This window comes from Rattus norvegicus, chromosome 19, assembly GCF_021556685.1.
Source record: "Rattus norvegicus strain SHRSP/BbbUtx chromosome 19, alternate assembly SHRSP_T2T, whole genome shotgun sequence".
Classification (NCBI taxonomy): Eukaryota; Metazoa; Chordata; class Mammalia; order Rodentia; family Muridae; genus Rattus; species Rattus norvegicus.
The window spans coordinates 19927142-19950937 of record NC_141552.1 but is presented as its reverse complement, the minus strand read 5'-3'; the positions used below and the strand labels follow the sequence as shown (position 1 = coordinate 19950937).

Sequence of the window (23796 nt, the reverse complement as noted above, 5' to 3'; positions counted from 1 at the left end):
AGTGTCACCAATTACATAAAGACAGAAAACAGGAAGGTTTACAGAGCCCCAGGGGTGACATGGAGTGGGGAGGTTGGAGGGTAGGTGTGTAAGTGGGACTGAGCCTCAGAGGAATCAGACATGGCTGCAGAATATGCATGTGGCTGCCTCCCATACCTGTGGGTGCTGCCTCCTCAGAAAGGCAAATACAGCAAAAGAAAGGACCAGAGGGGACAGGCTCTGACCTCCTGTAGACACACACAAATGACGTGACAGAATGTGCACACTGCTGCCTTGCTGCAGGAGCAGTTGAGCTTCCAGAAGGGTTGAAAGAGGCTGGAAGGGCTGAGCATGGCACTGAGTTCAAGGACATAGCTTTAGGTCCTGGGGAACCTATGGTGCCCAGGCCCCATCCTGCTGATACTGATGGACACAGCTCACATTCAGGGTGATGGCTGGGCTGGGCTGGGGAATAGGTGTCCACTCTCACCTGCTCCAGCTTGAAGATGTGCTGGGTGAAGTAGGACTGCAACTACTTGTTGGATTCATTGATGCAAATCTGCTGGAAGCTATTCTCTTCAAAGTCCTCAAATCTGAATATGGCCAAGACACCAATGGGCAAGCACTGGGAGACAAGGTTTGGTTATAGCTGGGGCCTCCTGGAAAGACTAGCCCTCCTGAGAGGAGTTGCAGCAGAGGGGGTGTGTTTTCCTGACCTGTTTGGTACCCAGTGTTTTTTGCCAAGGGTCCCTTTATTACTTCTTGATGGAACCAGGCCTGCACATATCCAGGAAGCATTGGGGTGGAACCTGGGCTTGGTGCCCACATGCTGGCATCGCTGAGGGTGAAGCCTAGCCTATCACACTCCCAGACACCGAGTGCAGATGCCTGGGTTCCTATAGAATGGCGGTTCTTACCCTTCCTAATGCTGTGACTCTTTATTTCAGTTCCTCATGTTGTGATCCCAACCATAAACTTATTGGAGAGCTACTTCATGAGTGTAACTTTGTTACTGTGAGGAACTGTAATGTAAATGTCTGGTGTGCAGGAGCTCTGATGTAGAACCCACAGATTGAGAGCAGCTGCTGTAGAGGATCAGAGTCCCCTGCCAGCCCTGGTGTTTGCAGAGATCCCGTGGGTTCCTAGTCTCCATGGCTTTCCCAAGGACAGGGTTTATTCTTGGCCGTCTCAGGGCCTGGGACCTCACAGAAACAGCCTCTCCCATGTCCTTCCTGTTGAGGAGAGCGTGGTTGGTCCTCAGCACAGACCAGTCAAACAGGGCGCTGTATAGACACTTGGCCAGGGGTCTCCTGCAGTTATGGCCTCTGGACAGAGGGGTTTCTTACCTGGGGTGGGGCAACCATGCCAGGTACAGGCAGTGATGCTCAGAGTCAAGACCTAGTTTTGTCTTATTTTCATAGACAAAGTTGCCCAGGCTGGCCTCGAACTTGCCGTGTAGCCAAGGATAATTAAACAACTGATCCTACTGCCTCTACCCCCCATGGCCTGGCATTGCAGATGAGTGTCACCAGAGCTGGCTTGTCACAGCTGCTGTACGGCTCTAAGTCAGGGGCCTCATGTGCAGGAGTGTTATGACTGTGCCATCCCCACCCTGCAACCAGTGTTTTCACCTTTCTCCTGCTGAAGTCTGCTTAATCCTACCCTGGCCCCAGGACACAGCAGCTGTGGGAGACTCAAAGCCTGGGGCTTCAGCACAGCATGGGTACACAGCATGGCATGCAGCCTACACGGCTGTGAAAAAGCCAAGGAAGTGCTTCTCAGCTCACCCCCTGTAGGAGTGTCTAGTCCATCCTTCTCTCCATGGACACAGACATCTGCTTCCAACTGCCCGACATGTCCCTCTGGTTTTGACTTTCCTGGATGCCATGTCAATGCCACCACACAGAGTGCTGCCTCTACTGGGGACACTCACACAACCTCTCTGGGGGACATCTGAGCCAAGCAGGGATTGGGTGCACTGCAGAGAGGTCAAGTCATGTCGTGAAGTACCTTGTCCCACAAAGGCTCACTGTTCAGGAAGTTGACTGGAAAAGTAAGCTTATGCCCCTGGGCAGGGTCCCCATAGGGAGTGTCCCACACCCTACTATCAGGTCTATTCCTGGTGCCATGCAAATTCAATTTGCAAGACCAATGCTCTGGAAATGTCAAGAGCTAACGGAAATGTACCAGGAAGTGCACACCATAGCAAAGGGAGAGGATGGCACAGAGACCTATGCTATGGGTTAAGGGGCACGGAAAGGCCACCTCGAGCACAGGGGTCAGTCACCTCTTTCACAAACAAGGCTAATGGTCAATGCTCTCAGCTCTGGGAGCCTAAAGGGCTCTGTGGCTCCTAAGCCCTGCAGCTGCAGCCAGAAGCAGCACTGAACAGGATGTAAATGCTGAGGATGGCGATGTCAATAAAACTTTATTTACAAAACCAAATTGGTGGTGGTGGTGGTGGTGGTGGTGGTGGTGGTGGTGGTGGTGGTGGTGGTGGTGGTGGTGGTTCCAGACTGGTTCATTTCAAAGCATGCTGGAGTGGCATGGCCACTGAGCATCGGGAAACACAGAAAGGAATGCGACCGGACGCAGGGCTCCCAACACCCTAGACGTCGACCTATGGCACTGGAACAGGGTCCCTGAAGGTAAGTCTGGACAGTCAGATAAGGTAAGTACATTTTATTACAAGGAAATGGGACAAGATAAATCTTCTCTTCATCTCGCTATGCTTAAGCATCTTTAAGAGTTCAGGGAATTCATGTCTCGTAGTCTGGTTTAGAAAAGTGTTTAGAGACAGCAAGAGTAAACTCCATGATTCCCTGACAAGGGTTCCAGGGATTCTGATATCTGGGTCAAAGTGAAAGTTAAGGTGAAAAAGGCTGTTAGGCAGGGCAAAAAGATTTCAATTTCTGGTCTCTTTGGGCTGTAATTTTTACTGTGTTCCAGGCCATGAATGCAGACAGGGTAATAACGAATACAGAACAAGAAGCTAGAGCTTCATTAAGACAAAACGAAAGTAAAAGTTTTGCCCTCTGCACCACTGCCTGAAGCAGGTTTTTCTAAGTCATTTCCCGAGGATGGCATGTTGACCATTAGATTCACAAGATGATGATGACAAATTCACCTGCTTTTTCTTTTCCTATAATTAGGCCAGCATTGATTCAAGGTGTGGCCCAACCGACTTATTATAAAGGATGATACTGGTTGGTTGAAAAAGGTAGTAGCTTTCTATGAACCATGTATTAAGTTTTTATGTATATTAAAATTAACATTGGAAAGAACAATGGTAGGAGAGGAAGCTGGAGGACAACTGCTGCAAATGCTTGCTTTTGAAAATGCTAATGAAGAGTACAGGAGAGCATTATTACCTATAAAGGAGGCTGGGGATATTAATGCTTATATGAAGGCATGCAAGGGTATCTTTTCTGAAAATGGAAAGATGCATATTTGGCATGTATTGATCCAGATAGAGTTATTAAATTATATGTTTAAATACTCTTGAATATCCTACAGGCACTTTCGCTCAGGATGAGTTGCCTTTAGAATGGATATAAATTAAATAAAACTTTAACCAAACATTAACAAATTATGAGGAACAAATTTTTTTAATTATTCAGCAAGGCATACAAAGACCTGTTACACTGTGGGGATATGATTGTGCTGCTATTGTTTTCCCATTAAGGAAAGATAAAGTGGAATATTTAATGCAGATGTCTGAGGTTTTTCAATTAGCCATGATTTCTTACACTGGAAATATTGAATTTCATCCTCCCCATAGTAAATTGTGGGATTGCTTTAAAAAACCAAAAAAAATTTGATAAATACACTAATTTCTGTTGATCCATTACCATCAGCCTTTACTGTGTTTACAGATGGTTCTAACACCAAGATGGCTTATTGGACCAAAGATTAATTTTGGGGACAAGAATCTTTTTTTGGTCAGTACAACAAAATGAATTATTAGCGGTAATTAATGTATTCCAGGATTTTACTCATGATGTAAAAATATTATAGCTGAGTCCGCTTATGTTGTAGGAGTAGTACAGAATATTGCGACTGCTGTTGTTTCTACATCTAAGCCTATATTAAATGTTATTCTCACATATTAAAGGACTATTGTTATTATGAAACTCTAGAATATTCATTACACATACTAGATCACATTCAAAATTTCCAGAATCTTTAACACTTGGCAATCATATGGTAGATCAATTAGTGGCATTTGCTACCCCAGAAGAACACAGTCATAATCATGCCAATACAGGATATTTACATATTAAATATAAGCTTCCCTATTCTTAAGCCAAACAAATTATTGCTAATTGTCCTATGTGTTAGTCTTCACGTATAAAATGTGTTCCATCTCAAATTAATCCCAGAAGGATGCAACTTAATACATCGTGTCAGATCGATATAACCCATATTTCTGAGTTTGGTCGCCTTTCACATATACATGTAAGCATAGATAATTTTTCAAAATTTGTGTGGGCTACACCATTGCCAGGAGTACGCACTGCTCATGTTATACAGCATCTATTGGAAACTTTTGCTGTTATGGGACTGCCTTCTAAAATTAAAATTGATAATGGACCAACATATATTTCTTATCAATATAAACAATTTTGTCAATGATATCATATTGTACATATTACTGGTACAGAACACAATAAACAAGGACAAGCTTTTGTTGAAAGAATTCACCATACCCTGAAATGACAAATTATAAAATTAAAAAGGGGGAAAAGAGATGGCCTTATGCAACCTGAATGGAGTTTGCAGACCAGTCCCAGGGCTATATTGGCACAAGCATTATACGTTATTAATTTTCTTAATTTACCACAAGGTGAAGTTATATCAAAAGCCGATAGACACTTTGTTGAACTTCCCCCAAGAAGGCATGGAACAGACAGTATGGATAAAAATTGCCCGGGATGCTGAATGGCAGGAAGGGACATCATTGTATATAGGGGAGAGGGTTTTTGTCTCATTACAGGATGCGAGACTATTCTGGTTACCCGGGAGATGGATCCAAGCACAGAATAATAAGAACTGCTCCCTACCCTCAAAGGAATCCAGTTAAACCAGCTACATTTTCTCCTGATGGATGTTCTCAGGAGATGAGGAGGTGTCCTCCATTACTGAGGCCCTGGCTTCTCTTAGTGTCCACAAACAACAATGGATAAGGATCCGTGCAGTGACAACCCTATTACCTATGTGGGGTCAGGTGAAGCGATTAAGCACTGAAAGTTATAATTTTGTCTCCTTCAGGAAAGTCCTTTACTGCTGAGCACTTATTCTTAGCAATGTGTGTTTTACTCATGGTTTCTTCTGCTGCGAACAATGCCAGTTATCGGGCTTATATTGCTTATCCTGATGAAATCCTACTACTTGACTGTTAGTAAATATATGGATAATGACACAGAACATGATTGGAAGTTAATTCAAGCCTATTTAGAGGGTAATGAAAGTGCTTCAAAAGTAATTAATGCCTTGAAATATGATGTTTGAATGTCTTCTGGTAAACAGCTGGAAGATACTACCCCTATGGAAATAGCGAAATTATTGGCTGATCAATTGACAGGATTAGATCCCAAGGCTTGGCTTCAAAGGATTTTCCATAGCATGGGAGGAACTAGTTTTGCCATAATCTTATGTACATTATGTATTATGTTGCTTTATTTTTACATGACTAAACCCCTACAAGGACCTTTAGCTATGTTATGTAAAGTGTTACTTTAAAACAAAAGAAAAAAGAAGGAATTGTTAAGACATAGAGATGCAGCTCCCAGGCAGGGTCAAGAAAGGCCTGGTGACAGATTCAAGTAGGGGCTGGAATGCCGCCCTGGAGAAGAAAATGTTTTTCTCACTTGGCCTTAAATTATGTTCTGCTGTGTCCCGTTTCTGTGGAAGTCGTTCTAACGCTCTCTTGGTAATGGTGAGTATATTTTGATTATAATAAGAGAGGTTATTTGTTATATGAATATTTTTAGAAGAAGCTTTTGTTTATTCGTCTTTCTTTGTTTAATCTTCCCTCATTGTTCCTCGTATCCTGGGAATAATAATCTTATGGTATCTTGACACAATGAAAATTGTAGTGATGCATATTCTTAGCTTAATAAGGATTAATAAAGCTTGCAACTGCATGCAGTTTCTTATGCCTTTGCTCTGCACCCCCTGTGTCCTGGGGGTATGTGACCATACCCAGGGCCCCAACTCACTACACATTGACAATGGGTCACCCCACAAAATAGAGAAGCATCTACCTTAGTCAAAAATGGACATTTTATTGAATGCACACACTAACACTGATTGATCACATCCATAGCTAAGATACTAGGGGCAGGTCCGTGGCCCAGAATACATTCCTCTAAACCTATAAAGCAAAGAAAGAAAGAAAGAAAGAAAGAAAGAAAGAAAGAAAGAAAGAAAGAAAGAAAGAGAGAGAGAGAAAGAAAGAAAGAAGGAAAGAAAGAAAGAAAGAAAGGAAGGAAGGAAGGAAGGAAGGAAGGAAGGAAGAAGAAAAAACACAAAAAACTTAAGCTTCTCATAGGAACTTCGCAGGAAGTGTTGTCTGGCGGTCAGTTCTGATTAGGCCATTTTAGATGAAACAGTGCACAGTGACCCTTAATGTGATGGGCCCTATATAAAGCTTTTTGCAATATTGGAATTTTAACAAACCTCATCCAGAACATACAGCAGAGGCAAGGATGTGATCACCATGTCCTTGCTCTCTATCAGGTTATTTTTATGTGTCCTTGATTGTCAGGCATAGAACAGCAACAATCTGAAATAGCTGGTAGACATGGAACAAAGTGGCTAAAACTATAGTTGTGGGTTGCACACCTCAACTGTCAAAGGCTAATGCTGTCCTAGAGACCTCGGAGGCCCCTCTTGTAAGACTGTCTATTGGAAATGGAAGCACTGACTTCAAAGTGAACCGGGCCAGCCAGGGAGAGGGCAACATGGGATACGTGAGACCCTGTCTAAAACCAGCACAGAAACCAACCCTTCATTCAAAGCATCATCTATTAATTCTTTCTTATTTACCACTTTCTCCCTACCAGCCTTTCAGTCTGGAATGGTAGAAAAGGACTGGGAATGTTCCTTCTATTCTAAGGACCTTGATCTCTCTTTCCTTAGGTCCACATTAAGAACACATGCAAATGGGTATCACCATCTGAACAACTTAGTATCATCTACTCAGTATATCTAGCCTAATACTGTGCTGTGACAATCTCAAGCTTCCCTGAGTTTCGCTGACCTAGCAAGAAGTATGAAGTACTGAGGCCACACCCCAGTGATCCTTTCAAGGGGTTAGAAGAAAGCCGTGAGAGATACTCCACTTCTTTGTCCTTAGATTAAATCACATTGACACAATGTGGGTGGACTATTTAACCAGACATGTTTCTCCCAACCCCACCTTTCTGAGTTCAGACCATGGCAGAATTCATGCCCCACCACCCTAGATATTGAGTTTAGTGATATGTAATTATTATTTAAACCTATGTATTAAATTTTGTCATTTTGTTAATTTTTGTGGTTTTCACAGTCTTCTTTGATTAACTTTCCTAGTTTTATTAATTTATCCCCTGTGTTCTCTGGTATTTTGTCCTTCCCTTCAAACTAAAGTAATCCTTTTAGGATCCTCTACAGAGCTGTCTTACTGGTTATACATATTTTGTTAAATTTATTTTAGTGTACATTAGTCAGCACAGTAGCTGGGCAGCTGCCTGCCCTCCATGGTATCAGATCTACTTTCCAAACAATAACGCTCAACTCTTACTGGCTGTGTAGCATCTTGGCTGCTCTTTGTTCCACTTGGACAGCCCTCAGGACCAGGCTCTCCTCTCCCTTAACCATGGCTGCTGTCCTCTTCCTCTCTCCTCTCCATCACACACGTTCTTCCTTTATTCTATGGCAGCTTCTTCTTCCTTCTTCCCTCCTCATGATCCTCTCTAGCAAAGCCCTCAAAGCTCACCTCCCCCATCTCTCTGCTGTTGGCTGTTGGCTTCTTTATAATCACAGTTAACTGGGAACAGGGTCAATTATTTGGGGTTAACCAGTCTTGAGTTCTCCAAATTAGCATTAAAATACAAGCAGCATTAGGCCAATCCACCACAGGGATTTTTGTTTGTTTGTTTGGTTGGTTTGGTTTAATTTTCATTTACCTTTTTACTTATTTTATTTTTGGCTATTTTTTATTAATTGGTTATTTTATTTATTTACATTTCAACTGTTGTCCTGCTTTCCAGCCTCCCCTCATCAAACCTTACATCCCGTTTCTGCTCAGCTTTGCCTATGTGACAGTGCTCCTGCACCCACACATATCCATCCCCACCTCACACCTCTAGGATCTGCCTTTGGTGGGGCAACAGGACTCACCTAGAACCATAGAGCATCCTTGCATACACTTTGGCTGGCAGTTTGGCCCCTGGGAGCTCGGGGATTAGGGAAAGAGGATCTGGTCAGATATTAAAGCCAATGATTGCTGCATTCTCTTCTTTTTCTGGTTATAGGTGAAATTATGTTTGTGTGCTTCTCTTTTTTTAAATTATTGAGAGAAGATTAATTTCTTGGTTTTTCTTGGGTATAGTTTAGTTCATTGTCTTGAAGTTTTCCTCCTATTAGCCTCTGTTGTGCTTTCTTACAGAAAAGAATTCTGAAATCCATGACCTTCAGGAATTGTGATATTCATGGAAATTCAATTCCTTTGCAGATGCTCCAGTTGTTGTGGCCAATTGCTAGAAAGGTCAGCTTAAGCTTGCAGGACCCCCACCATCCCTCCCCCTGCCTCAACAGAAAGCTCAAAAGACACTGCCCAGAACTTACTCCACATTCCCCAGAACCACTTTCTTTGTCCATCATTTCTTTGAGACGAAAGGTCAGACACCTTCACCCTAGTCTCTCCACAATCGACATCCCCCCTCCCAAAACACTTCTAAGACTGGAAAACATGTCTTAGGATGTATCTGCCAGACTCGTAGTGAGAGAAACTAGGGCACTGGTTGTCACTACAACATTGGTGACATAGCAGAGGACGCCAAGAACTCTCTAGGAGACAATAGAATGTCCAAGAAGGGACAGCTGATGTCATGGGGAACAGACTTTGCCTTCCTGCTAATGTTCTCCCTGTACTGAGCATAAGCAGAGGTGCCCTTTCCAGGAGACTTTCCCGGGGCAGAGCCACTGAGCATCTCCTGCTTCCAAAGCCAAATTTTCCTCAAGGCTTGATTATAAAAACCTTAGTAATTCCTATGCATCTAAATGAATGTTTCCTTCCAAATCCTGCCCAAAAATGTCTCATCCTAACTCAAATTATCCTCCTTCACCAATATTAGCCATTAAAAATTCCTGAGAAATAATACCAGTTTGAATATGCAGTCAAAATGTTCTCCTGTCTTATTATGTACAGGTGCTTGAAATCACATCAAGAAATAGCCTGCATGGAAGGTTGCAACATGGGTGTGTGTTAGGGGAACACCCATGAAGCCTTGTGCTTAGCATTCAATGGTTGCCACAAAATTCCTTAGGAGGAAGACTTGAAATCATTATGGTGCTAGAAACAGTGTGGAGGCCAGTTGGCAGAGGAAAGTGAAACATTAGAGCCACCAGTGAAGGCTCCTGTTGGGCCCTACCTTGGTGTTTCCCTCCCCCCTCGCTGAGCCTTTCAGCCTGCTCTAGCAAGAAATTGTTTACACCTTTGACAGCTGCTCTTAGCACCTGATTTGGGCTGGGATTTTCCATGGCACCCTTTCTCCCCACTGAGCTTTCCTGCTTCTTGTTTTTAAGAAGCTGTTTATGCCCCTGAGTGGGCTGGAACTTTCACCACACAGACTTGTCCTATTATCCTGGTTGGGGATTTTCACCTGCCTTGTTGTTTTTCCACAGCTTTTGCCTCTGGTATATAAGGAGATCTCAGTAAAGCCTTGGTGGCACTGGCTAAAAAGGGGTGACCCGTGTACGTGTTTTCTTTCAACCCCACAAACCTACACCCGATATTCACACACTGTTGGCGCAGGCACTGACAATAGGTATCACAATAGAAACTAGTAACTAGATTTAACCAAACTATCCCATTAATGCTGTATTTCCTGGTATTTTTTTTTTTTTTTTGCTCTCCTAGAGCCTGGAAGAGGCTTGGGGTTTTCTAATCCTACTCATAATTTATTATCCTTCCCAACACTATGTGCTTTGTTCTGTTAATGCTAACAGCGCCATCCAATACCTAGGATATTTTCTACTGACATGTGTGACGTGAGACAAAACAATCCATGTCATCCCTCACCTGAATAAACTTCCTTTGAGGACAGTGTAGTTGGAGGGTCCTTCTTTCCTCTCCAAGATCAAGAAACATTTCCAGTCTTCAGACAAGTGTGTCAGCCATTGTCCAGTGACTGTCTTGAGATGTCCACATTGTCAGCTGAGTGTCGTCATCCAGCCTGCCCTGTAATTGTTGTAGACGATTAATAGGGTTCCAGCCCTAGGATTTAATTCAGTGCTACAGTACTTGCCGAATACACTCAAAGCCCTAGCTGCCACCCTAGTCCTGTGTGCTCAAGAGAAAGAAAATAAAGAACCACATTGTCTATCAAGTTTCTCCTCCAATAGAAGGAGAATCTGCATCGGTCTTTTAAGTAACTCTAAGCCCCAGCTTCCCCACAGCTCCCTCCATCGATTGCACTATTGGTGCATTTTCAGTAATGCTCACTTTATTTTTGGTGTGCAAAGAATATGCACCATGTCAGTAAAGTGTGTGTGTGTGTGTGTGTGTGTGAGTGTGTGTTCATCCATGAACTCACTATAAATTATTATTAAATGACCCAGAAGACCGTGTAGAAACCTGTCGATATGCATGCAGAATTATGTTACTATCATTCTATGGCACCTTACAGGGAACACTGAAATAGTGGGCTGCTTTAATAGAGCCTAAAACCAGGCTATGCATGGTTTTCAGTGAGATTGTGATGTGCAACACCACAACAGAGATCCGCAGAAGCTTCATTTATTCCATGCTGCTGTTACCAAGAGGAGGCAAAGCCTCATCCCATAGAGAGTCTGGTAGGATCTGATGAAGGGCAATAAACTCAGGGTTGAAATCAAGCCTTTAGAAACAAAGAGAAAAATACAAAGTCAAGGAACGCAAGAGCTGTCTTTTTCTTTTCTTCCTCTTTTTTTTTTTTGAGAAGATCCACAAGAGAGACAACCACTTCCTCAAACTAACAATGCACAAGAGAGACAATACATGAATTAAAAATCAGAAATGAAATGAGGGACATAACAATAGACACCGAGCAAATTCCAAAATCATTAGTTATTACTCCCGTGGACTTTACGCCAGAAAACTGGAATATTTATTCGATATTGTTGATTTTGTAGACAGATAACAATTACCAAAGTTAAATCCAGATCTGGGAAGGTATCTGAAAAATACCCCTAAGAAAATAGATACACTCATTAAAGGTTGCATACATTATATATTATATTGCTTTCTTTTTGCATGATTAAACCCCTTCAAGGACATTTAGCTATGTTATAGAAAGTGTTACTTTTAAAACAAAAGGACAAAGAGAGAAATTGTGGAGTCACTGAGAGACACTTCCCAGACAGGATCAAGGAAAGACGGCTGAGAGATGCAAGCAGGTGGCTGGAATGCTGCCCTTGAGAAGAAAATGTTTTTCTCACTTTACCTTACACTATGCTGTACTGTGTCCCTTTTTTGTGGAAGCGGCTCTCATGCTCTCTGGGTTATGACAAGTATATTGTGATGCTAGGAAGAGGGGTGATTTGCTATACAGATATATTAGGGAGAAGCCTTTGCTCAGTCTCACATCTTTGCCTAGTCTTGCCTTAGTCGTTCCTGGTATCATGGGAATAACGATCTTATTATATCTTGCCAAAAGGGAAAGTGAGGTAATCCATATTCATGCCTATATAAGGGTTAATAAACTTGCAGCTGCATGCAGTTGCATCTGCCTTTGCTCTGCATCCCCTGTGTCCTGGTTATTTGTGACCATACCTGGGCCCCCAACACACTAGATGTTGACAAGCATCACCCTTCTCAGTGTCAGGTTTATTTTCTTTCTTTTTTGAAATCTATGATGTGGAGGCGTATTACAGCAACAATAGAAATAGCAGGCGGGCATGTATGAAAATTGCTGTGTTTAAGCTAGGTGTGGGGACAAGTCCTCAAAAGGAGCTGTTAAGATGGGAAACAAATAATGCATTTGTTGCTGGAATTGAGATGCCTCAGCTGTGTTGCTCTGCCTGCTCAGTGTCCATTCACCCTCACTCTGTTTCTACAGAGGAACTCAAGGTTTGCCCCAGCCGCCTGTGAGCTGTGATATGGGCAGAGAAAGGCCAGGACACAGTGGTGATTTCCCACTCCTCAGTTATGCTGAATTTTCCACTACTGTACTTGTAGTACAGTGTGGTCAGTTATTATTGATATTTGTCATTTCTTACAGAGGGCAATTATGATTGACTACACCCAATTCTATAAAAAACAAAACTCAGGAAACCTGGCGCTTGGCAGCAATGAATCAAGAAATATCTAGGATGGGGGGCATGAATTCTGCCAAGCAATGACCTCAGATAGGTGGGGTTGTGAGGAAGATGTATGGTTGAATAGCACACTAGATTCACGTTGTATCATCTTGATTTAATCTAAGGACACTGAAGTGCAGTATCTCTGATGGCTTTCTTCTAACCCCTTGAAAGGTTCACTGGGGTTTGACCTCAGTTCTTCATTCTTCTTGCTGGGGCAGCAACACTGAGGGAAGCTTGAGATTGCCATAGGCACAGTATTAGGCTAGAAATGCTGAGTAGGTGATACTAAGTTGTTCAGATGGTGATACCCATTTCATTTGTTCTTAACGTGGACCTAAGGAAAGACAGATCAAGGTCCTTAGAATACAAAGATCATTTCCTGTTCTTTTCTACCTTTCCTTAATGAAAGACTGGTTGGCAGAGAATGGTAAAAATTCAAGAATTGGTAGATGATGCTTTGAATGAAGGGTGGGTTTCTGTGCTGGTTTTAGACAGGGTCTCAATTACCCCATCTTGTTCTCTACGTTGCTCGTCAGGTTCACTTTGAGCTCAAATAAAGCTGCTTCCACTTTCCAACAGGTAGTCTTACAAAGGGGCCTCCAAGGACTGTGAGGACAGCATTAGCCAATGAGAATTGAGGTGTGTAACCCACAACTATAGCTTTATCTGAAAGACCCTCAGACAGAGGAGACTCTCACACCAGTCCTTAGGACAATCACCACCCCATGAACACACAGGACTCAGTCTTGATGTAAAAACAAGAGGTTTACTTTGGGACACCAATGCACTGGGGCTCGACACGGTCCTCACGCTGGAGGGATGTGAGGAACCTCGAACTACAGAAATGTACAGCTTAAACAGTCATTTACATTCACACAGTTTCATTAGCTCAGCTATTTCGGTGTCAAGGATAACTAGGCAGATGTTTCTCGGCCTGGAATTCCTGGGATAAGGCCATAACCACATCAATGCAGCTATTTCAGTACCAAGGACGTCTGACTTGATATATGTTTTCTTATCCTGGGGTTCCCAGGACAAGGACCAAGGATATATGTCTTGGCAGGTGTTTCTCTTCGGGAGTTCCCAGGACAAGGCTATAGCTATGTCAGCCTATAGCACAGCTGCATTCAGTACCAAGGACATCTCACTTCTATAGTGGTCAGTCAGCTTCCCAGAGATGTTTCCTGTCTTCTAATTGCCCTGCAGTAAATATGTTCTATACCCTCTGTTCTTATGGTCAGGCAGCTTCCTAGAGAGTGGGTGGGAATGTGCTTTCTGTACTTTCTGGTCTAATGTCTAATGTCAAGGGGCTAAGCGAGGGCCAGCTTAAAAGATTCTCATTCTTAAGAAATGGCTGTACTGATATATAAATGGGGATCTTTCATATCCACTTTCTTCCAAGTCTACCAGCCATCTCAGATTGTTGCTGTAATATGCCTGTCAATCAAGGACACAGAAAAATAACTTGATACACAGCAAGGACATGGCAATCATATCCTGTGTTGTTATGTATGTTCTGGATGAGGTTTGTTAAAATGACAATATTGCACAAAGCTTTATATAGGACCCATCAAATTAAGGGTCACAATGCACCGTCATAGCTAAAATGGCCTGGTCAGAAGTGACCACTGGATCTCTCTTCTGTAACTTCACATGAGAGGCTCGTGCTTTTTGTGTTTTTTATTTTTCTGTTTTTTTTCTTATTTATTTATTTATTTATTGCTTTATATGTTGTCAGGAAGATAGTTCAAGTCATGGATCTGCCCCCAAAATCTGAGCTTTGCTACTAATACTGTAAACAGTATTAGTGTATGCATTCAATAAAATAACTTGGTTTTTTTTTTTTAGTACAATAGATGCTTTTGTGTTTTGTGGGGTGATCCATGAAACAGGAGTGAAGATGCTTGTTTCTTGCTCTGTACACTGAGTTATGTCTCTAGGCTTGTCCTACTCCATTGGCTGCACCCCCTTACACACACACATCTGCTGACTATTTTATTTTTTCAGATGACCTTACACGTTATAGCTTAGAGAGGCCTGTAAGCAATCCTGCTTTGGTAACTTAAGTGCAAAGAGGAGAGCCCCACACTCAGCCTGAGGGTGCATTCACTGGTAGATCCAATATTTCAGTTTCCTCTGCTAACAGATCACCACATTGTTGCCAGGACAATAATGAATGCAATTCTTTCTCCTAAGGAATCTGGTGGCAACTGTCAAATGTTAAGCACAAAGCTTCAGGTTGTACCTATAACACACACCCACATCGAAACCTATCCTACAGGCTATTTCTGGGTGTGATTTCATGCACCTGCACATGATGAGACAGGAGACCTCTTTGGCTACTTATAGGAACTGGTGTGATTTCTCAGTAATCTTTAATGGGTAATATTGCTGACTGAGGAGAATTTGAGGTAGGATGAAACATTTCTGTGCAGGGATTGGGGAGGAAGCACTCATTTAGATACATAGCAATGACTTAGGTTTTTCCAATCAAGCCTAGAGTCAAATTTGGCTTTGGAAGCATGTGGTGCTCAGTGGCTATGCCACAGGGAAGTCTCCTGAAAAGGGCACATCAGCTTTTGCTCAGTACAGGGAGAACATTAGCAGGGAGGCAAAGTCTGTTCTCCGTGACATCAGCCGTCCCTTCGTGGACATTCTATTGTCTCCTAGAGAGACCTTGGAATCCCTGTGATGTCACCAGTATCGTTGTGACAACCAATTCCCTACTTTTTCTCTTAGTGTCCAAAGGATATATCCACAGACATGTTTGCCCGTCTTTGTAGGCGCTTTGGGAGAGTTGATGTTGATAGAGAAGAGTCTAGAGTGAAGCAAACGAAACCTAAAGGTAATGATGGACACAGGACATGGGGAATGTGGAGTAAGTTCTGGGCAGTGTATGTTGAGCTTCCTGTCAGGGGTGAGTGTGGGGGCCTTCCGCTGGCCTTTTTAGTAATGGGCCACAACCACTGGAACATCTCCACAGATATTGAATTCCATGATTATCACAATTCCTGAAAGTCAAGGTTTTCACATCATTAGTTTCTCCATAACCACATGGAGGATATGGCAGTGCCTATGCTATTATTGGGTGAACTTCTAGTCTTTACTTTTACACTGCATTCGGTATGTTAAATTGATATAATAACACCATAAGTAGTCGTGGAGGGTATAACTTTTCTGAATTAAACAGGGCATCAATGTACTTCACTTTCATTGCTTCTTTAAATTCAGTGACTATCTGACAGTAGTAAGAGGGAGAGAACTGTGCTCCTGGCATGACCTTATATTCTTAGAACTCCTTTGACTACCTCTGGCTGACGGGGCCAATCTTACCTTCATATATTAGAGGTTCTGTGTGGCAGATATTTTTCTACAGTAGCCAAACTATATGGAGCAGGTAGAGAAAGAGCCTGTAACCTATTGGCACTTCTGGGGCATTTGTCATTTCAGTAGGGGGAATTAATAAGTCTGTTGACCATGTCCTCCCCCTACATGACTTTTTAATGCAAAGTTATTGGACTAGAGTAACAGTGTAGGATATGTGAGTATCCCTGATCGATCAAGTCATTGTGGATGCTGAATTGATGATCTGACTTCTGAAACCAGAGGGGTGAGGGTCCTGAAACCAGGTTGTAGCCTGCGTACCTGATAATAATCCTGGAGAAGGCATCTCTCTGGTACTTGTAAGCCTGTGTGGGCGGGCATAGGGAACACCTGGCTGCTTATATCTCTTGGTCTCTATATAGTAGTGGGGGAACTGTGATCCACTTAGGATGCCTCTTACGCAGACCAAACTCCTTGCAGTGACACTGGCTTCCAACCATGTTCTCCTGTTTGGACCTCACTGTGGTCTGTGTATGCTCTATGCATTCGCCCCATGCGGGTTCACTTTTGTTCTTCTACCTACAGAGGCCTGCAGACAGATGTCATCCCCTGAAAATATCCTAAACAAGGTGCAGGCCAACGAGGAAGAGGAGAGGCTGAATAGAGAACTGGAGCTAACTACCAAGGAGAGAAATGAGCTGACAGAACGCCTCCTTTATGTGACAGGTGGATCCATGAGCACGAGGTATGCATTGCTCCAAACAAACGACCTTGTTCTAAACCTCATCTCCCATAGAGAGGAGATTCAGAACCTGACCCTTAGTGAGGAGTGAGTTTGGAAATGGACTCTCTGATTCCGCCTGTTGATAATCTGAACTTGTGATCTGAGTGAAGAATTCAGGGATAAAGTCACTGGAGCATGAGTTCCCAGTGTACAATTGGAAAGCCCTTGACAGGTGGCAGCTTTGCAAGGTTCTAGGTGCTGTGAGTTTGTGGACAGTGTTTGTACTTGCTAGGAAGGTGACTGAACGCTATCATCTCATGGCAGCACCCTTAGGTAACAGGTCCCACATTGTTGATCTCCATGCTTAACTAGAAGGCCTGAGGCTCAGGCCTGTTCCTTCTTGTCTGTGTGCCTTAAACACTGAGACAGTAATGGTGCATACATGTCTACTGATTCTCATTGTGCTCTTTCCATATTTGTCTCTCTTTCTCATTCTCTGAGTCTGTTTACTTTTCTTTTCTTGTGGGTGTGTCCCAGTTTGTGTGTCTGTGTGTGCACAGGTCTGCATGCATATGCACAACTTTTATATGTTTCTATGTCCCTGCACACTTGGAATTTAGGGGTCTGTTTTTTGACCTCAGGATATACCTGTATAATAGTTTCATGGAGGTGTAAGTGCTTTATTTTGGAAGCCCCACTTTCAACAGTACAGTTCTTTGCCTGTGTGGTCACATTTGTCTATACATTTGTATGCCTTGGGCAGATTATAAGTTTGTGGCAATATCTGGTCTCATCTCCAGAATTATGTGTACTGTCTGCCTCTAGAATATTAGTTATTCGGCTTGTAGCATTCCACTTGTCAAAACAGGAAAATTGAAATCAGAGGATTCTGGATGTGTTTGTGTGTGTGTGTGTGTTTGTGTGTGTGTGTATGGGTTTGTGTGTGTGTGTGGTTGGGTAAGCTCTGTGGCCTAGGCTCTTGACAGCATAACAGGTTTGAATGCAGATCCAGACCTCCTGATTGAAAAAAGTGAGCCAGGGAACCCTTTATCTGGGTGCTTAGCTTCTGTTGTCCTGGGCACACAATTCCAAGTTTCTGAAGCTGAAGAAGATCCAAATATGTAGAATTCAGAAAGTGTCCTTCCAGGGCTGGGGTAGTACAGGACACAGCCTGAGTTCATATAATCCTAAACCTCAATGTTCATTGGGTTCTATCTTCCTGGGGCCAGCCCCTACTTCAGGCCAAATCCATTTTATGAAAACTTGAAGATAAAGGAGAAAGAGGTCATGTCATTACTGCACAACTTAGACACAAAGAACATTGAACATCGTGAGAAATTTCAGGAGCTCAAGAAGGAGATTAGCTTCTATCGGTAAGTACTGGTCAGAAGGGCCCATCACTTGTGGAATGGCCATGTCTGCCTCTCTTTGTTCTGGACCGGAAAGTCTGCAGCTCTGGGCCCATCTCTTCTGCTGTTTAAATATCACTGTGCCGTGGGTCTTTTGGACTCAGTTTCAGTTCCATAAGAGACTGTGACTTCTCAGCCCAGTGTCTATGCATCTTTAGAAGGCTCTGGATAGAACTACACTGATTCAGGCATCAGAGTGTTATTAGGCCAACCTGCGGCTCTGGGGTCATACCAGGTTTAACAAAGCTCAATGTGTGGACCACATGGTTAGCATGACCTCCCTTGGTTCTACTGTCCTCTTGTGGTTGTTTACTGCCTACTAATTGATGCTGTCCCAATGCATTGGGCTCTCATGGGTAGTTGTAGATCCCTTGTTCTTTTGGACAGACATGGACTCTTATTGGTGCTTGGGTCACAGAAACAATTTATTCTTCCCTGGATTGGCCGTTTGCTGTTTGTGCAGCAGCCTTACATGTATGGAGATGTATTCTTTGAAGTCTTTATGGGTATCTGTGTCCTGGTGGAGTTTGTGGGATTTGGCAGTTGGAATGGGAGGAAGAGGCTTCAGGATCTTACTATGCAAAGTGTATTTCCAGCAACCTGCACAGCCGGCTCCTGATGGACCAGGCATGTATGAAGAAGAAGTTGGTCACATTGAAGCAGGAGAGCAAGGAGGTACAGCGATATTTGTTTGAGTTGAACCCGAAGGATGAAGACGAACAGGAGAAGGCCAGCAACCTCCAGACCCAGCAAAATGTGGTAGGAACAAGCAGCTGAGTCAGATTAACAATGTCTGATACCATTTGCCTATTGGATGCATCTTTGCTTCCCCTATCATCTTTCTAATCTCCCCACACCCAATCAGTCACCCTCCTCATGTGATAGAGTTATTCATTGCTCTGTTTATGCACAAGTATTCTGGGAAGTTAACCACTCTTCAGAAACTGAATTATGGGCAAGTACACTTCTCTGCCCTTTTTGAAACTGCAGTCCAGAAATGGTGACAAAGGAATAACATATCACATGACTGCATCTCCCTATCACAGATTGGATGCTATGAAGAGTTTTGAATGAGTTTTTGGTCGTGTGACAAAGGTCATACAGGGGTCATGTGATGGTTGGAAGCACCTTGTAGGGATAAGAACCAAGTGCAAATGGCAAATGAGTCCTGGTCATTGGCTTTGATCTGGGTATCATGTGGCCTTCTCCTTTCTTTCTGCACCCCAATGAGGTCTCTCCCCATTTCCCCATTCTTGGTTTGCACTGGTAGAGTCTGAGGAGCAGCTTGTTCTCCCACGGTACTGTGAGGGTTGCTGGTGATGTTCCCAGCCTGCAGAGATATCAGCAATGATTTCAGTGAAAAGATCAGTGCTGTCTGTCCAATGCAGCTGAGGGAACAGAAGGCAGCAACTTGACAGCTGGTATGCATGTCCCCACCAAATCAGTGTCTTAATAGCTGCCTTCTCCTCCCAGGTCTCAGAAACTGCAGGAGACATGGCATAGGACGGATCCCAGGAAGACAGCCCCCTGAGGAATGAGTTTCTCTCTCAGGAGTTCCCTGTGACGACAATCCTCCCAGTCAAAGACTTTTTGGGGGAATATTCTTCTTCTCAGATAATTTCCTCAATGTATAGAGACCCTAAATTTATGTATCCGTATGCCAGCCTGTCTCATTGAGGTATTTCTCCTTTCTCATACCGACAACACCATTTGAGAGACAACTGAGGGGACTGCCTTGACATCTCACGTCCTAGAGGAGAAACAGCACTACAACTGTGTTTCTAAATGTTCATTAAGAAAATGCTGTTAAGAAATGTTTTTGGTTATGATTTTCATTGAAGTTTTCTTTTTGTTATTTCATAGTTATATATTCTTGTTACTGTTTTTCATTTTTTATACCATTTTAGTTGTTCATTTTATGCCTGTTTTTTGTAAATTGTATTCCTTATGAATAAAAATTGATTTGTAACTCTTGACACTTAACACCATCTTATTCAAGGGTCCTTTCCCCTCCTGTAGACTTAGAACTGACAGCTGGATATGGATCTTTGCATGATCTAGTGAATTCAAAGCCACCAAGGGGTACACAGGGTGATAGTGTCTTTTGTGTGGATAATGTGACTTATTTTATGGACACACACTTTATGATGTAATCACTGCCATACTGTATCCATGCTGTCATGTGTTCTGCTCATCCTAGTCTATATCAGTCTACAACACCCATTCCTTATTGACTGTGTGCACCAGATATTGAGTAACACACACTCATGCATGTAGAGCTGCAGAAAAAATGACAACTTTCACAAAGGAATATAGAATAATCCTAATCGAGAACCATGTGCCTCAGTTTTTCTTACAATACAGCATTATTATTAAACCACAAAGATAATGACCATCAACTCATTTTGGGAAATAGGTTTTTATAGGTGCTGTTTCACTTGATCATTCATATGCTGTGTTTTTTATTGTTGCTGATTATATTTATTTTTATCATTTAACTCAATGGATCTTTTTTTTTCAAATGTATGTCTGGGCCACTCCTGAGTGCATTTCCCTCATGATCCAAAAGAGGGAATAGCATTCCCCATTGTAGATGATTGTTAGGGACCATGTGGTTCTTCTGAGAGAGCAGCAGATGCTCTAACCTGGGAGTCATCACCACAGCTCCTGTAGGTAGCTTTTGTCCTTCCAGGGCATGTGCTGTACTAGGTGGACACGATCACCTCCCATTTAGGAGAGAGATCTCAGGAGATGTGTATGTACAGGTGGTTGAGCAGTGCCTGCTCAATGTGGTAGGCTGCTAGGCAACCAACTGAACCCCAGCCCTGCTCCACCTGCATTCTTCGAGGCAGAGTTTCTATAGCCCAGGATGGTCTAGAATGCATCATCTGCCTATGTCTTTTTTCCACTAATGCTAGGATGAGGAGCATATGTCCTCCACACCCTTCTTTCCAAACAATGAACATGCTCATGGTCTGGTTATCACATGGCCATGAGGGAGGTAAATAACACTCAGCCAAAACAGAGGCGCATTCCACAGTCACACAGACAGCCTGGACAGATCTGACACGATCAGCACCAGGTTTGACTGCCACTACTTGAAGCAAGGTCCTCCAGTGTTAGGACAACCATTCAAACAGCAAAGAATGAACCTGTTCCCAGCATCCGAGGAGTAGGAGACCCAGGAACCCATGTGTCAATGTGGCCATTTGGAAAATGGAAGTGGGGAGGCAGGGAAGCAGCCAGAACTGGACACAGTTGCAGGGACCCAGGCAAAGAGGGAATATTGGGGCAGAGTCCATGAGATGTCAGTAGGCAACAGGCCAGCTGGGACTAGTGTGGGTACAGGGCTTCTAGTGTGGGTATGAGAGGAGCAAAAGTAGCAATGGTCAGATTCTGATGCAGCATAAAGATGGGAAGGAGCTTAGACCGTCTCAGTGTCGTATAGGGACATTATAGACACTGATGGGCAGTATGGGGATTGCAGGGTCCCTTATAGTGGTCTCTGCAGGTGTCAGGGCTCTGTCAGACCTATGACTATCAGGCAGGCTCTGAGTGCAAGTGAGAGTCACGGGACAGGCCCTGTGTACAGCCTGGTTTGGGGACATTTCCAGGTGCCCCATGGACTGCAAAATAAAGGCAAAGGACACAGGGAAGCCAGCAGTTCCCATGCACAGGACATAAATACTTGTAGACCTTTCTAGAATTTCCATAGACCATCTATCACTAGTCCTCACTATAGAAGGCACCAGCATTCTGCCCTCTACTTCAATTGGTGAGACAGCTAGTCTAACTCCAGCAGTAAGGCCTCAGGGAAGACAGTAAGAACTCACAGGTGACCTCTTTTACTATTGAAACAGGCTCTTCCTATGGAGCCCAGAGTGACTGTAGGGTCCTAATTCTCCTGCCTCACAGTGACTGTAAATTCAAATCTACCTTCAAGAGCAATTGATTAATAGCACAGGGGGGAAGATCAGATTAAGGCTATCTAAAGGCCCCAGGGTGGTAGGATTACCAGGGTCCTAGTAATTTTCTCCAGCCTTAATTACAACCTGAGTCAGTCCTGCTGTATGGGATATCACCTGCTGCCCAGTGATATCACAACTTGGAATTCTTTGTCAAATATAAGCTGTTATGGGAATGAAGTAGCCACACAATAAACACTGGTCTGGATACTCCTAGGTCAAGAATCCCCTGTTGGAAATGCCTTGGACCGCACCATTTTACATTCTGGATCCTTCTGGCTTTTTAGCAGATTTATAAATACAAAAAAGAAAAATGGGCATAGTAATTTAAGCCTATGATCCCAGTCATGGGAAACTGAGTCAGGGTGATGGAAGACTGTAAGTTCCAGAGCAACCTGTGTTTCAAGAAAAAAAAAAGGCATGGTGAAGATTCCACTCAAGTAGAAACCAAAAGGCTTTCACATGGGGCCTGCATTCCACTGGTCAGCACTCCCATCGTCACAGCCACAGGGAGACACTGGGGAATTTTTCCCACTGTCTCTCTTTGGGATGCAGTCCACCCCATGATTCTATGTGAGGAATGCCCCAAAGGTTGCATCATGTGAGGGACCTAGATAGTTCCAGGATTGGGAGAATTCAGGAGTTTATTATTAGGGATGATCTACAGCTTTGGCAAAGCTTTTCCCTCCACATGGCAGCCCCAGGTTTGGCCCCAACAGTAAAAATAAAATCCCCCCAAAATAATGCCAACAAAATATCACGAAGCCTAAATGTCTGACCAGTCTCCTCAAAAGTGCACAGGAACCTGACTCCACATTTAGGACCCACTATGGCCTCTGTGACCTGTGAGAAGGGATCTAATATGGGAATTAGTACAGTATGACTTATCCTTATGGATATCTTTGGTGACAAGCACCACCTGACCCCTGAAAACCCATCTACCTGGGAGGCTCAGCACTCATGTCACCAAAAAAGCCCAGATCCTAGGGCCAGCATGGGCAGTAGGTGAAGAAAGTTTGTCCCTCGTGAACATCAGTTGCTGCTCCTGGCCTGACTCTATCCTCAGGAGACAATGTTGCCCCAGAAAGTGTGGGTGTCAATGGCTATTCCCAGGCCAAGGCTGGGATACTGCTGGTCATCCCCGCAGTGACACCTCACCCCTGCATTGTGTGGTCATCCCCGCAGTGACACCTCACCCCTGCAGTGTGTGGTCATCCCCGCAGTGACACCTCACCCCTGCAGTGTGTGGTCATCCCTGCAGTGACACCTCACCCCTGCAGTGTGTGGTCATCCCCGCAGTGACACCTCTCCCCTGCATTGTGTGGTCATCCCCGCAGTGACACCTCACCCCTGCACTGTGTGGTCATCCTCGCAGTGACACCTCACCCCTGCAGTGTGTGGTCATCCCTGCAGTGACATCTCACCCCTGCAGTGTGTGGTCATCCCCACAGTGACATCTCACCCCTGCAGTGTGTGGTCATCCCTGCAGTGATACCTCACCCCTGCAGTGTGTGGTCATCCCCGCAGTGACACCTCACTCCTGCACTGTGTGGTCATCCCTGCAGTGACTCCTCACCCCTGCAGTGTGTGGTCATCCCTGCAGTGACTCCTCACCCCTGCACTGTGTGGTCATCCCTGCAGTGATGCCTCACCCCTGCAGTGCAGACCTTTGGGCCTGTGGCCTTCAGGATCCGGATTATCTGTTAAACTCAGTTCATAATCAGAATGTTTTGTGTTCAGCCTCTGCCTGGACTGTACTCCAAGAAGAGTTCAAGGTTTTCTGTGGCAACATCTAGCGATCAAGCCTGAGCAAAAGGATTCTCACATCACCCTGCAGGCAGATTCC

At 43.8% G+C, this 23796-nt stretch overlaps 1 protein-coding gene across 24 annotated transcripts; it reads left to right on the top strand.

Annotated features, from left to right (window-relative positions):
• Positions 1-2195: 2195 nt before the first annotated feature.
• On the top strand, positions 2196-20480 carry LOC147999031 (disks large homolog 5-like). Of its 24 annotated transcripts, none has more exons than XM_087595590.1 (9): positions 2472-2627; positions 3132-3185; positions 3855-3920; positions 8699-8731; positions 15268-15373; positions 16438-16597; positions 17806-17949; positions 18582-18744; positions 19459-20480. In XM_087595590.1, the coding sequence occupies exons 2-9, from the start codon at positions 3177-3179 to the stop codon at positions 19486-19488; spliced, it is 711 nt and encodes a 236-aa protein (XP_087451716.1). In that variant the 5' UTR covers positions 2472-2627; positions 3132-3176; the 3' UTR covers positions 19489-20480. The 24 variants fall into 24 exon arrangements, with proteins under 24 accessions (XP_087451725.1, XP_087451717.1, XP_087451729.1 ...); XM_087595587.1 differs by having other exon boundaries at positions 2494-2627; positions 3132-3199; positions 3855-3924; positions 8633-8731; positions 15268-15406; XM_087595588.1 differs by having other exon boundaries at positions 2535-2650; positions 3855-3924; positions 8633-8731; positions 15268-15406.
• The last annotated feature ends 3316 nt before the right edge of the window (positions 20481-23796 follow it).